This window comes from Labrus bergylta, chromosome 21, assembly GCF_963930695.1.
Source record: "Labrus bergylta chromosome 21, fLabBer1.1, whole genome shotgun sequence".
Classification (NCBI taxonomy): domain Eukaryota; kingdom Metazoa; phylum Chordata; class Actinopteri; order Labriformes; family Labridae; genus Labrus; species Labrus bergylta.
The window spans coordinates 2689928-2705674 of record NC_089215.1 but is presented as its reverse complement, the minus strand read 5'-3'; the positions used below and the strand labels follow the sequence as shown (position 1 = coordinate 2705674).

The window sequence follows — 15747 nt, the reverse complement described above, 5'->3', positions numbered from 1 at the left end:
GAGGGAAACTTTAAATCAACCTCTGTGACGGTTACTGCGGCAGAAGTCGTTTCAGACTGATTTGAAAATGTAGAAATTAACTCAAAACAGACAAAAAGAATGAATTTTATTTATTCTGAAATTATTTTCTAATTGTTTCTACCCGACATAAACTGCCAAAATGAATACTAAAGATATAAAGCGAAATATCCTGACCCTTCTGAAGTTAAAAATCAATCATTTGAGCATGTTTATTTAAGCCTGGTATTCATTTAAAGGTCATCCCTTTAACCGCCATGATAGGAATTTAATGATCTGAATACGTCTTGTTTCTTTTTAAATCCGTCTGATTACAGTTTTAGTTTTTCAAACTAAAGAACATTTCTCCATTTGACCGACTTCTGATTCCACTTCTTTGGAGAAGCGCTCACTTAAAAAAACAAAAAAACAAAGGGCCACATTTAATCAAAGCTGGGAAAATGACATCGCAGGTGAGGATTTTAACAGCAGCATGTGAGCTCACGGCCGCCCTGTCCCACTTGGCACACACACTCGGTGCAGCAGACTTTTTCCAGCCGTGCAGAGAGAGAGAGATGCATCCCCAAACATCCTGGAATAACTCCACAAGGGCATGTTAATGACCTTAAAGTGCTACATTAAAGCAACAATTAAACAGAGGGATCCCAGAGGCATCGGGAGCCGCCGTGTCACTGTCTGTGTACAGGCCAACACATCTCTCCCATCTCCATTTATTTCCCTAAGAAATCAGCGGGGCCACCTGGGCTTGGCATTGAAACTTCATTCATCTCCAGAAATGGATTCCAGTGGAGGGCAAAATCAAATTCTCATTTGCAAGGCAGGGGGAGAAAAGAGAGGGAGTGAATGCAGGAGGTACCTGGGAACGCTAACCTCTGGGTGAACCCGCCGCATCTGATAGTTTTGCTATTTGTCTGTGACATTGACAGCTCCGGGGGAGATTAGGAGCCACCCTGCCCCAGCTTCCCACTTTGCATTCTGCCTATGTGCCTCTTTACAGATGGACTGCTGCACATTTACCTTCGCTTGTTTTCCCTGGGTTTCAACGCGGCGGCGCACCAGAGGCAACGGAGGGATGTAATTATATGCAGTGCAACAATAAAACAAAGCAAATGAGCGCGGAGCTGCATCAGAGGGCTTTATAAACCAGGAGGATGCAAAAAAAAAAAAGAAGAAACTACACGGTGTGGCTTTCGGTGGGGGTGAGGGCCGGAGATGAGAGTGATGGATGCCCTTCGGTTAAATACGTCCAAATCCCCCCTTCAAGCCGCTCTCTTCTTGCCAGGCCGTGTGAGTGAGTGTGTGAGGGAGAGTGTACAAGATTAATAGTGTAAACAGCGAGGGAGAGAGGGAGAGAAAGGCAGCCGGCAAAGAGAGCGAGTGAGAGAGAGAGAGAGAGAGAGAGAGAGAGAGAGAGAGAGAAGACTATCAGCATCTGCAGCAGCACAGTAGCCCAAGGGGAATAGGCTGAACTTTTGAACCCTGGTGGCAAGCAGTCGCAGCGATGCACAGAGCCTGCTCCTGCCTCGTAATGTGTGTGTGTGTGTGTGTGTGTGTGTGTGTGTGTGTGTGTGTGTGTGTGTCTAGAAAAAGCACACTAAGAGAGGAGAGGAGAAGCAGAGTGGAGGAGAACGAGGAAGCAAAGAGGTCATTAACATATCCCTCGCTTCCTTGCAAACTAGCAGCCGCAATCCAAATGTCATGAAATCCATACAGCAATGAACGCCCGCGTGTGACGGATGAATTTCCAGGCAGATATTCCAACAGAGAGATACAGTAGATTGCAAAAAAGTCCAAAGAAACTTTTTTTTGACTGAAGGGCGTTCTGTGACAGGAAGAGACGATCACTCACGGCGTCCCTGGACCTGGAGTGCAGACGCAGGTCGGCCAAGCGAGAGAGGTCTAAGGTCAAAAGTTCAGTGTGTGGGCAGACAGCACGACAACAAACCTGCAAAGATTTCATTCATGCAACGTACCCAAAATACTACCAAGGTGCCGCTTACAAAAAAAGACAGCATGATACAAATAAACTTAAGATTTTTTGTGCATCTCTTTTTTTTTCTTCTAATTTCATTTTCACCCCTGTGAAGCCTCCTCTCGCTCTCTCTCTGACTTAATTTGACTTCAAACACACACCAGGGCCAGTTGGCGCTTTAAATATTGCTGATTAACCCCCTAATGAAGCATAAATCCGTCAGCTGGCGTCGGTTTTTTTCCCCAATTCCACCAGCCAAGACACCCGGGCAATGCACCCCCCCCCCCCTCCCCCCCAGAGCACTTCACTTAATATAGCTTTTTTTCAAGCTTCGGCCAAAAATGTAAGATTTAATATTCTATTTTCCTGCAGCTTGTAATAATGTTTTACCGTGCATTGGGTCCTGTTATTCAAATGAGAAACAGGCAACGGGCGAGACATAACTTTTAAATTGGTTATCCCTCTGCATTCTATTGTAAAGTAATTGGTTGAGGAAATTGGCCCGGCACAGTAATCACCGCCATGAGTCCTGCATTTTAAAACAGGCCGACACAACAGGACACGCGCTGAAGTCATATTTTAAGTGCAAAACGCCAAACACTCCCAAGTTTCAGCTTCTCCGTGTAAACAAACGCAGTTCATATTAAATATCATCTGACGGTTAATTGAACATTTTTTAAACGAGGAAGATATTACAGCTGCAGTAAGTTGGAGATATGTTCATTGTTTGATTAAAATCCAAAGAGTCAAAACTCTCCGATTCCTGTTTATTTATTTTCATATTTTCTTGTCTCGTTTCCCCGATGATAGAAAGTATTTTTTGGGGTCGTGGATGAAACATAAAATGAGATGATTTCATTAGAATGGCCAACATTTTTCAACAAACCAAACAAGTTATGGATTGATCGAGAAAATCATCAGAAGAATAATCCACAGTGAGCATGACCATCAACTGAAACCTTAAAACAGATGTTAACTGTGATTTTTCCCCCATATGTTAACGTGTATAAATGCCAAATAATGAATTGATTGATGGTTAAAAACGTTCAAAAGTATCATTTTAAAAGATGTCATTTGGTTTACTTCCTTTTCTACAGGTCACATTAAATTATCTGCAGGACATTTCTCATGTATCTAAAAGGATTAAATAAAATATTCCAGATAATTTAAAGTCAATTATCATGCTATGTGCTGAATCTTGTCCTTGAAAAGGATGTAAAAATGAAATTCTCTACATCGCCTGATGTGACCAGGAAGAACCTAAAAAGACAGAAAACCTCCGTTTTGTTTATAACTTCTTTAGATCCACACCTGGGCGAATGCAGACTTTATGGTGCATCATAAAAGAAGCATTACTATCAGTAAGAAAGAGGAAGAGGGAGTCTTATATCGAAAGCATCATCTTTCCTGCAAGCCCTCCTGAAAAACAAAGCTCTTCCTGCAGTGCTCTGTCATCGCTGCAGCTTCCAAGCAAACATCCCCGAGCGCCCGGCGGCGCTCCCCGATCACAGGAAAACAAACAGGCCATTTCAACTTCGTAAACTTGACCTGCAAACAGCATGACAGGGCTAAAAGCCTCACATCTCCTGCTGTCTCCTGGGGTCTATTTCTGTGTGTGTGTCAGTGTGTGTGTGTGTGTGTGTGTGTGTGTGAGACATTCTACCTGTCATAGAGAGGAATTAAGTGCACATATTTGCTTATGTATGGGCAGGAATGGCACGAGAGAGTGTGATGGAGGGAGTGAAACAAAAATCCTAAAAATGTGTGTTTGAGCGAGAGAGAGAGAGAGAGAGAGAGAGAGAGAGAGAGAGAGGTGGAGGGTGCTGAAGGGGGCAGACGAGGCCGGGGTGAGGCTGCAGGCGCGGTCAGGTCACCGGTACGGTCGGCGGGTGAAACTCAGTTCACATTACCATGCAGACACCCGGGCTAACAATGGAGGCTCCATCTGTTCCCGTCAGCCATTACAAATCTGGTGTCACCCAGTCCGCTGAAGACAACGGGCCACCGCATCTAATCAAACGGCGCAGGCTCCTCCCGCGTGTAAAAAGCAGCCATCGACTTCACACTCACTCACTCTCTGGTTAGGGAACAGAGAGCAGCGAAGGCAGGCAAGTCGATTACCACGGATAATACATCCTCCGAGTCACAAAGTCCCTTTTGTGTACAGTAGGCTCAAATAAAAATGATACAATTAAACTAAAAGGAAGAAAAACTACATTTCTACCTTTAAACGCTTCTCACTGAATCCCTAAATTATCATCATTTTTTTTGCCACAAAGGTATTGTTGCTGACTCTTAAATTAAAAAGAGGAAAAAAGGAAATTCAAATAAACCCCCCCCGATGGATTGTTCCTGCAAAATTGTCACTGATTTCATTAAGTGGTCGTGCCATTATTTCCCACACACACACACACTCCCTCTTCCATTGAAGCTTGAAGCAGACCGCCCAGCAGAAAAAAGTGCGAGCCATTTTCTTTCAAGCAGGCGGTGAACAGAGAATGAACTATGAACTCTGCGTGCCCTTTTCCAGCGAGGACACAGGCCATTCACTACGCTAACACAGTCGCAGTCGCCGTGCAATAAAAAAAAAAAGAAACGACACACACACACACACGGCCCCCGGGAGGTGGGAAATTTTTCTCACACAATCAAAATGTTATGATAATTGATCCCAGAATGAAATGTTTGTGTTTAGCTGTGAATATTCAAAGCAACAAAATGTGCAAATGAGAGAAAATATTAGGTTTTGGTTGTGCTGCATAATCGGTTATTTCTCACATTTAACACAGACAAAAATAAAAAGCTTTAACAGCTAACAGACGGCATTGTTTGTGGCTGGGTGTGTTACTATAATAGCCTAAAGGGGACATTTTTTTAAAGCATTTTATGTTTGATTTTGTGTGCTGGCCCAAGGATATCTCAATTTGTTTATCTTGAAATGAACAACTCAGAATCATCATCATCGTCTTGTGGTGTATCTTCTCCGCCATCTGCCGCGATTTGTTGTTTTTATTTTTTTCTAAAGTTGCAGACAAAAAAGCGACAGGACGGAGGAGTTCATTATCCCGCTTTCCAAATAAGAAGATCGGTTTTGACTAAATCCAGCTGGCGCCGACACCATGACAACAGGTTCCTTTTTTTTTCATGTTGGGAAATTCCAAAAAGATTCCAGCTTTACCACGGGGGAAAAGAAGAGATTAAAAAAAGAAAAAAATGGCATGGGGTATAGATGGGCACTTCAAGGCAGCCAAGTCAATAATGCCCACCTGCGGCATGTCACGTCAAGGACTATTAGCCCGAGCATAGAGTCAAAATACAAAATATCTAAACGGGAGGGAGCGCAAGTCCAAGGAAAGGAAGACAGAGAGAAAGATTGATACGGGGAGAGAGGGATGTACCACACATGGCCCCTCAGGTACAGTGTTGTATTTCAAACCCCGGTTGTGAAAGAATAGAGGGGCTCGGGTTCAATCAATCACTGCGTTAGCCTGCAGCTACAAAGACTGCTCTCTCTGTGTGGGCCGCCCCTCCATGCCTCCCACAGTCCACACAGAGCAACTCAAGGGGGGAAAGATCACGATCTGATGATCCGCCACTGGAGGGCGCTCTAGGTCCCCATTCGGAACCACCAACCAGCATGCATGTGCTTACCTAGTACCTGCAAGCTGGAGGAGGAGAGGGAGGAGGAGTCGCTGATGTCACCAGAGAAGGCAAGCTAAGGTAGGAGGCCGGCATTAAAAAAAAGGAGGGGGGGGAAGGGGGGGGAAGGGGGGGGCGGGTTCACAGATGTGGTCTGTTTTTTCAAATTAGGAGGGCGAGAAGCAAAAGTGTCTGACTGCGCTTCCTGTGGTGAGGTGTAGGTGTGCCAGTAAGGAGGGCAAGGGTTGTTTGTCAAAAGTATATTTGTTTAGTTTCCTCAGAGGGATTTTCTGTATCGTCTCCTGTGACAAAAGACTCGTCCCCTTTTTTACATTTTCCTTTGTTGGCGCACAGTGCTTCACACGCTGTATCATTTAACAGAAACACACTGATAGTATGGACACATATGTTTCATGTGTAGGGTTTAAATTTCACTCTATTGTCCCTTGGTTTAAAACTAGACGTATGAGCTGAGAGCTGCATGTAAATGTGGGCTGTTGTGTGCTCAAGTACAACGTTTATTTCAACAGAGAAAAAAGCCATCAGTGCTAATGTGCCACGCATAGACACCCAAATGAAGAATTAGGCCTTTTGCAGCTCAGATCCTTGCACTGCGAAAATAGTGTAAGACGACACAAGCACACACACACACACACACACACACACACAGAAAGAGGGAATCAGTCTCAGGATTATTGTTAACTCACACTCAGGGGGTCCATCGTCCTGGTAGTCAGAAGCTACAGAGGCGTCGTCTGACGGGGCAGAGCGACCCAGACTGGAGCTGTGGTTGTCATCAGAACCTTCCTCGTCTATTAAGTCCACTGAGTGTGTGTTTGTGGTCGTGAAAAATGGAGAAGGAAGAAAGGATACTTTTTTTTATTAGCCCCACAAAGAGGAAACTGTCATTAATTTACACACAGAAATAATAGAAAACACACAGATGGTCTGGGCCGCTCATAAATGTTTTTAAAAGAGGGATCAAGCAGAAGGAATAATAAAAACATGCACGTACATTTCATACAAAATCATTGCTGTCAGTGTAGGCTAAGTAGGGCTTTGATTTCACACATAAAAAAGGTACTTACATCGGAAGGGGAACTCTTGAGGATTTCTGTAAAATCCAAAAAGCAAATGTTAAAATCTTGATGGCATAAAAAAGTATTCTGTGTTTTCATTTTTAACTTATAGTCAGTGTTACTTTACAAGTTCAGTAATCGTTTCCTGCACACAAGACCATGCAAAGCGTGCAAATCTTATCATGAAGCGCAGGAAGCAGGAGACGCTTCCTGTGTCAGGTGTCACATGAGACTTTTAAGAGTTTCTGTTTTTGTTTTTTTTGTTGTTGCTGTGGGGATTCATGGACAGTTTAGACTTCTATGTAATTCTATACGTCAAACTATGCTGTGGTAAGATAATTCTTCTTAAGAACTGTATTAATCCCAGAGGGGGAAATTCAGATTTACACCCACACACACACACACACACACACACACACACACACACACACACACACACACACACACACACACACAGGACTGAGTTACAGCCATGCACAAACAGCCACTTTAAACATGTGTTGATGGAGAAATGTCAGAGTGAAGTGACACTTCTCAGCTATTTCCATACTGTAATAATAATACTTTAGCGTGAGCATGAAGTTCTTTACAGAAGCAATTTAAAGGAGACAATCAAAGATGCACACACAGAAAAAACAGCAGAATTCAGACATACAGTTCAAACAGAAGCATGTTAACTTTATGTGATGAAGACAAATGAAGGTAAAAACAATAAAACAGAAGAGGTCAAATATGCAAACTGGAGATCTGATCAAATTATCTGTCAGTGAAAAAGCCAAGTTTGTGAAAATGAGTCTTTAAAAGCAGAAACAGAGTCTGGTGAACGGATTGAAAGACGGGGAAGTCTGGGGCGCTGGTGGTGTAGTGGTGTAGTGGTGCAGTGGTGCAGTGGTTAGTGCGCGTGCCCGATGTATGGAAACTATAGTCTTCAAAGCGGGCGGCCCAGGTTCAAATCCCACCTTTGCTTCCTTTTCCGCAAGTCATTCCCCTCTTTCTCTCTCCCTGATCTCCAACTCTATCCACTGTCCTGTCTCTCCATTAAAGGCAAAAAAGCCCAAAAATAAATCTTTAAAAAGAAGAGTCTGTTCCAGAGTTGAGGTGCCATCACAGAAAAAGCTTGATCACCCTTTTCTCTATGGTCTACACTTTGGCCCGTGTGGGACTCTGGTTCCCAACCCAAGACCCTACAGACTGAGCTACTGCTGCCCCGTTAAGGTGTTCTGATCAAAACAGACAACTATAAGAAAAAACCTTTTAATAATCAGGAGCAGGAAGTCCTGAAGGTGACACCATTACACCAAACGGTTCGCTAAAATGCTATTTAGCATACTGCAATTAGAGCAACAATTAAAGCTCTTGTGTAGTCAAAAGTAAGATAATGGTTTCATGAAAGTATTCTGCAACACTTGGCGAGAAAAGCATCTTTCTGTGCATATTTAATGCTGCTTCTTTCACTTTTTAAAAGATTTATTTCAGGGCTTTAGAGTGACAGGAAAATGGGATGAAGTCAGGAATCAGGGAGAGAGAGAGAGAGAGAGAGAGAGAGAGAGAGAGAGAGAGAGAGAGAGAGAGAGAGAGTGTGGAACGACATGCAGAAAAGGAGCCACATGTCAGATTGAAGCTGGGCCGGCTGAGTCGAGAACTACAGCCTTTGTACAGGAGGTGCACTAACTAACCACTAGACCACCAGCGCCCCGATTGAAAGCTGCTCCTAAAGGTGACTCCTACCTTACATGGACGACCCGGAAGTTATTCAGTAAGACCTGTCGTGTCTCTCGGGCGTTTTCACTCAGGTCTTCATCTTGCAAGATCTCGAATATGAACAGCTCACAGTCTGAAGGGAGCAGAGAACGTTCATGGAGAGTTTAAGGACACGACTCTGAACGATTTGGCAAAAAATACTGTTCCTCACTTCTTTCTAACATATTCCATAACCATGAGATGCCAAGTCTGTGTGTCTCTAAAATATCAATAAAGTGTATAATTCTTTGTGCTGTTTCATCTCTGAATCAAGTTGCCAGCTTACAGCAGATGGAAACAACAATATGAACACATACAAAACAATGTAAAAATGTCAAATATTGTAATCCTACAATCTGGCAGTTTTCATCTCTACTTTCTTATATCTTTAATTCACTTCTTTGGATTTTTTGTATTCACAGAATTTCCTTTTCCTCGACAAAAGGCTAAAGCTTTATGATTTGATGTTACCTGCCAGTTAGACCTGCACCTGATTAGGTAATTGTTTATCCATCAGTGTCCAATTCAATTCAGAATTTTTTTTTAGTTCACAAGTCTCCTGATTTTGTACATGACAAATAATCCAGCATACACATTTTCACAAAGCCCTCGTTAAGTTGGAAACAAACAGTTTTTTTTGAGCGAGGCACAGTAGCCGCCCACACCTCTTGTTTCTAGTTTGCTAAGATGTGTTGTCGCTGTTGCTGCTGACGTTAGCTGTAGTAGCAGGAGGTGTTTCAGTTTCAGGAGCTGTGCTCTGAGAAGCAACCTCGACCTCTCTGTATTTTCCCTTCTCTGTAACAACATTATGGACAGTTTGCTAACCAACACTAAACTAATGTCAGATCCTCAGGCTGCTTTGTTGTTGTTGGCTCTAGCACCAGATCACGCCCCACCTTTAAATTAATCACAATCTGTTTTGATAATCCACAAATATGCTCGAAGAATAATATATAACTCTGATTCCAGCTTCTTAAGTGAAAATATTCTCAGGTATTTACCAAATAAAGTGCTTTCTTATGCGGCCTGAAAACAGGAAAATGATATCATACGAGTAAGTGATTGGAAGCGATGTCATAATTATATTACAGTACAAAGAAAAAAACAGGTATGTCCACATCACTTATCAGATGTGTGAGCCTTATTTCTTTAAACCCTCCACAGGACACAAACATGCAAATGTTGTTACAAAAGAACTGTCTGCTGGATCGGCAGAACATGCAAATGTAATAAAATACTGTTCGTGTTACTCTACATGAAAAGGGCAAAAGAAAGATAATGTTTTTTTTACGTTTGATACTAATGTGCTTTCTATAATCCTGACCCTTTACTCTGTAGGGACAAGCCTCTTTCTTTATCGCTGATCAAGCCATTAGTGTGCAGGACGAAGTCAAATATCAGGGACATACTGTCAGGAATGATGATGTGCAGCGTCAGTGCTCAAACTAATGTGCTGGTACTCAAATTTCTTATTTTGCAGGAGCATCATTAAAAAAGAGCTTTTTAGAGCTTACTGTACTCCGCTGTTTACTGCTCACTTTTGGTGCAATTACAGCAAAGCTAAAACAAAAAAAATATACAGATGGTGTAAAATGATGCATTCAGAATATTTCTCAAATTAACAAATTGGACGAGTGCAAGTCGTTTGTTACTAATCGTCTCCACATTTCATGCTGTACTGAGAAATGTTATGTATGAATGTATGTGTTGATTCATCGATTAGGAAAACGTAATCATCATGTTTCTTATTTAGCCCACACTAAGTGACACAAGGTATTCAACGTGTCTTGAAACATTGGCGCAAATGTCTCTTTGTGTTTTAATTAGTGAGAACTTGTCAACTGTCGGGATTTGTATCCCTTTGTTGGTGTCCTGAATTTAGATTTCTAAAGCTTTTTTATGATTATTTAGACCTATTGTTGAGATAAAGTATAAAGTTAAGTATATATTTATTATATACATATATATATATTTAATACCAGGATTTTAAAATAAAGCTGCACAGTTTAAATAAGCATTATCAACAGTAAAGACATAAAGGTATTACCGTCCAAAAGCCTCTTAATGTCGTGCGGAATCGTCCCCATCCCTGGTTACCTGTCCAACACGAACCCACTTTTGACTTTTTAGACTTTTTCTGAACCTTCACACAGAGGTTTGTAGTCCACAAAGTATCCTATGAGTGCACAGCAACTGTCATATTGTTACAGCTCCATGACAGGAACAAGAGCCTGGCACACAGTTCACACACTCACAGACTAACCGGTGCAGGATCTAACCACCTGTGTCCTCATGCTCTGAAACTCAACTTCCTTGCATGCATCGAGATTTGCACAAAACGGGGTGGAGCTGGTGCACATATGACAACTTCCTTTGGTTTTCTGTGACATAGTTTAACTGACTCTTTCAGAGAGCCCTGTAGTATTGAGAATGACAATAACACGAGCCTGAAAGGCGGACTATGATTCCGTACATTGGCCACCTTAAGCAGCATCTGAGCCCAGCATAGCTACTTATAAAGATGTAAACAAAGGTAAATACTCTTATGAAGCTGCAGGGGTTTGTGGTGAAAACAGAATAGTAAAGCATATCGTTTAAGCTTGAATAACCAACTGTCAATCATTTTTGTACCTTTTAAAACAATTTCCATGACCAGTAACAGTTTAGAAACTCTGTAAACACCGATTAAATCTTTTTACTCACACCTTTAAACCTTCTGCCAAATAATCTGGGCTCAAATGTCCAACTTGGCAAGAATACAGACTGTTGAGGAGTCCAATGCGAATCCCTGCCAACTCTGCTCAGATGCTGAGCTTTTACAGGAAACGCTACCTGCAAAAGAGGAAGGAAAAAAGTACATTTCACAGAAGGAATCAATAACAGTACTGCATTATTAGATGGAAAACATTCAGCAAAATAAGATTTCCCCTTAGGAGTTTCATCCTGACCTTAATGTCAGGGCTTTGTGAGAGGGATTTTGAAGTGGAATGGAGCCAAGTTGGGTTAAAATAATATCTAAACAGCAAACTGAAAACAAACACTGCACCCAGCAGAACAGAAACAACTGAAGGCCAGTGCATTTGAGAAATTACTCTGCTTTACTTGACATTCAGCCCAGGAGTCAACTGGCCTTTCTGTCTTAAGATGCCATGCAAAATGCCCTATTACACAAATGTATTTATTTATTTTTAGGTTATAGCTGGTGGCCTGTTTTATTTGGCCTGTGCTGATTTAATCTTAAGAATTAGAGAAAAAAGACTCCAACTATACAGGCTGGTTTATTAAGTACCTGTGCCCCAGTTTAATGTAGAAACAAATAACAAAACCTTTAGTTGATTTGAATAAGTTACTGTATTACATTTGTATAATTTCCCACACAGGCCCAAATGTTCAGTCCTTCAATTCTACAAAAAGTCCTGAAAAATGTTCAAATAAAATCATTACCCAAAACCTACAAACTATCATAACTAGAGTTTATGTTTACATTAAAATTATGTGGACTATTCTTACATGTTTTGCTTATTTGTACTGTTATTACCAACCTTGTACGTCAGATCTTAATCGTCCATTTAATAGGAAGCCGCGTACTGTGAAGGAGGCTACTATCTACACAGCCGCTTTCGTTAACCAGCTAGATGAACGTTAGCCAGGTGTTCTAGCGAAAAGTGCTACCCTTCGAAATGTGCACACCGGAAGTAATAAATGTACGCGTTTTTTACGTTTCCTGTAAATATTCTCTGTACTCACCTGCCAACCTGTTGAACTCACGCAACAAAAAGTGAAACGTTCACGGTTTAACATTTACATTGCGTTAACATTTAGAGAATGTACTATTAGCTAGCTGCCCCTTTACGTAAATTAGCTAAATAAGCTGTTTAACGTCGAGTCTTTATCGACGTACTTTACCTTGTTTAGCGTTACCTGTCCTGTAACTAAGCAGCCGGCGATCCTCTTCAACATTTATGAGTAAGTTTAGAGACATTCCCATTAACGTTAAAATACAAAGTTAAACATTCGTTTTTAAATTGTTTTTTTCTTTCTTTCTTTAATTTAACCCAACTGCATTTTTCCGTTGGCCGTTGGGCGAATGCTGCGTTCATGTACTCACATCTGCCCTTTGGGTAGACAGGGTTGTAAAATTGGAAATCCGAAATGTTATACTAATGAGTCGATGCTTTACGACGACGGTAGATATTTAATTTAAAATATTTTGTTATTATGTTTTACAACAACGAATTCAAAAAAAAAAAAACTTTAATAAGAAAGCTAGGAATTCATTTTATTTTTTTTAATTTGAATAAAAAAATGTTTTTGACTTCTTGTGCATATGCTGCCTTCATTAACGAGTCAAGTCGTTCACTCAAGTGATGTTTTGCTGAAAACGATAACGTAGACCAGGATGTTCAGTGGTATGAATATGCTTTATGTAACAATTAGTCATTACCATTGGTCATTAGAGATAATTCAGACTTTTAGATGTTTCTGAAATCACAGTTTTAATTGGTCTTTGAGTCACATTTTAATACTAGTTAGATAATTCCTTACAACACTTGAATGCAGCCTTACTAACTGTGTCCCTCACTACTAAATGTGACAGGGCATGGATGAATGGTTTTGTATTACCAGTTAAGAGGTAACAGCAATAGGATGACCTACACAGTGCTTTTATATACACTGCTGTAGAGTAGATATTGGTTTTAGTAGTAATAGAAATAGTGCTGGGCCTGACTGTCACCTTATTGATCCTGTATTACTGAAACACTACACGGAAAGCCATCAAGAAACCAAAGCTCAATCAGACTCTGCTCTCATCGACTGTATTCACCGGATATCAATTAAGGCTATGTTGGATTGATGTTGTATTTGTCTTACTTTTTAAAATATATAAAGTGTATTTAAGAAGAGTGTAAGATAATAATTGCACATCCTGGGCAGCATCACACAGATACACAACATTTAATTTGTATTACTCACTCTGATTCTTATTAGCTGAATAAAGATTAAATGCAAAATATTTTAAGAGAAATTGATGTTATGCAACATTTTTAATTGTATTTCAGATGTTATACACTAAAAGACAATTTGCATAAACACATTTTAAATTTGTTTTGCATTCTTCTGATTTCTAAAATAAGACATTTCTGATGATTTCTGGGTGCTGCAAAAATCCCAAATTTAGCAATACCTTAAGATAGATCTATACAATATTGTAATTTATATTTTTAAATACAATTCAGGAGCATTATTGGCAGCATTTTTATGTTCAGCACGGATCATTTAAATATTATTCAGTAATTTTCCGTATTTCATGTCTTCTCTACAGGATGCCGAGGGGTCAGGGCGAGTTGAATCCCATGTCAGAAGTGTCCCCACGTTGACCTGCGCCTGACTGGCCTCCCAGCAAAAAGCCCCTGTGAAGGTAAGAGGAACTGGGGTCCCCTCCCCTGGAAAAGAGGTTCCCTCCCCCTGACAGCTCCACAGAGCCCCAGCCACCTGCCTGCTGGGTCAGTCCCATATGAAAAGGGAAGCCCTTTGTAATCCGACGGGGATTACACCACCCAACAATGCACCGCTGAAAGAGCGACAAAAGCCCTGTATCAAACGCCGCTGAGGGGGAGCAAGGCTATGATCTCCCACTACTACCAACACTGACTCCTCTGCCACCTCTCATCTCCCCAAGAGGCTCCCCCCCCCCCTTAAGCATTCGCTGCCTCTGTCCTCCTTCTGCCCTCTCATCTTTAGGATCTGGCCTTTTATCAGCGCATTCCTTTTCATTTGCATTGCGGTGTGGGGAGGGACAGCGGGTCTCTCTGATCTGATAGAGCCGAGAGAGAGAGACAGAGAGAGAGTCAGGAGGATCCTCAGGGCATGAAGGGTGTGTGTTTGAGTGTGTGTATCCTGTCCTGCAAACACACACGCACACCACACTGCATTCTCAAGATAGGCAGAAACTGAGATGGGCAAACAGCAAAGCACCCATGCCTGTCTTTCAGGCTCTTTATCTTTATTTAAGGAAAGGAAGTGCTGTAGTTGGAGGGCATGTTTTCTTTCTTTTTTTTTTACTCCAAATGAAAAATCTGCTTTAAACATCATGCGGAAAAAAAAGAAGCTTAAAGTTACATTTTATTTCAGCTGTTCCCCAAATCTCATCATTAATCACTCTTTATGAATAGGTGTCACTTTTCAAAGGCAAGCATCTCAAGTTGGAGCTCAGATCTGGCCCCTTTAATTCAACATGTCACCATATTCAAACCCTTGATTTTCTTTTTTAAAAGAAGTGTGTGTGTGGCTTGATTCTTAAGAGGCCCGTTGTAAATGTTTGTGTTGTCCTCGAGGAGATAAAAAGAGGTAGTTTACTTTTCGGATTTCCTCAGAATCATTGTATTCCCAACCCACCCATTGCTCAAACATACGTCAGTGTGTGTGTGTGTGTGTGTGTGTGTGTGTGTGTGTGTGTGTGTGTGTGTGTGTGTGTGTGTGTGTGTGTGTGTGTGTGTGTGTGTGTGTGTTTGGGGGGGGGGGGGGGTAAAAAGTGATGATAGATTGAGGACACAAAAGACTGAGGAGCAAATGTGTTGCGCTAAATCTACAACCCTCAGTCAGCGCACGTATTGACTGACTCCGGGGGAAGCTTGTACTTGAATCAATGTTAGCCATGAAAGCATTGAATATAAAATCATTCAAATTGTATTATGTTAGGATATATGAGCCGTTTCAAAATATTAATTCAGCATTATTTGAGGTGTCTGTTAAGGGTGGCAGTTACAGCTCGCCGTGCGTCGACTCGACTTGAGCGATTACACACCTCTATTACATGTGATGTATGAATGCGTGAGCGGGAGCTATTTTTCATTACCGAGACATTGTCCCCAGAGGCGGTTGTTAAAGAAAGAATCTATGAATTACCCCCCTGGAACAACTGGCCCAAAGGAGAGAAGAGGAAAAAGGGAAGGAGCAGGAGAGAGAGAGAGAGAGAGAGAGAGAGGGTGGAAGAAGAGGAAGAGCAGCGCTATCGATGGAGAGACTGGAAGGACGCCAGAAGAATGTGTCTGCCTGTGCTTGTGATCCTGCACACCACCGCCTCTCCCTCTGTCCAGTTAATTGGAATACAAAGCAGAGTGGGGTCGATGAGAGAGTGGTGGTGAGGGAAGAGAAGGAAGGAGGAGGGGGGGGGGGGGGGGGTAGCTGCTGCTGTCTGTCTCCAGCAACGCTCAACCTTCACTGCTCGCTGGGAATTGACTGGGGAAAGCAGCAAGCGAGACCGACACACTGTCACTGGTAAAATGAACTGTCACCTTG

The 15747-nt window shown here is 41.8% G+C and overlaps 1 protein-coding gene across 1 annotated transcript in view; it reads right to left on the bottom strand.

Moving 5' to 3' along the window:
• Positions 1 to 10739, bottom strand: part of skap1 (src kinase associated phosphoprotein 1) — a 39898-nt gene extending 29159 nt beyond the window's left edge. Inside the window, 4 exon segments of the mRNA XM_020649823.3 lie at positions 6337 to 6453; positions 6718 to 6743; positions 8437 to 8542; positions 10496 to 10739. Of these exon segments, the coding sequence (XP_020505479.2) occupies positions 6337 to 6453; positions 6718 to 6743; positions 8437 to 8542; positions 10496 to 10535 (289 nt within the window). The 5' untranslated portion in view covers positions 10536 to 10739.
• Positions 10740 to 15747: the final 5008 nt, after the last annotated feature.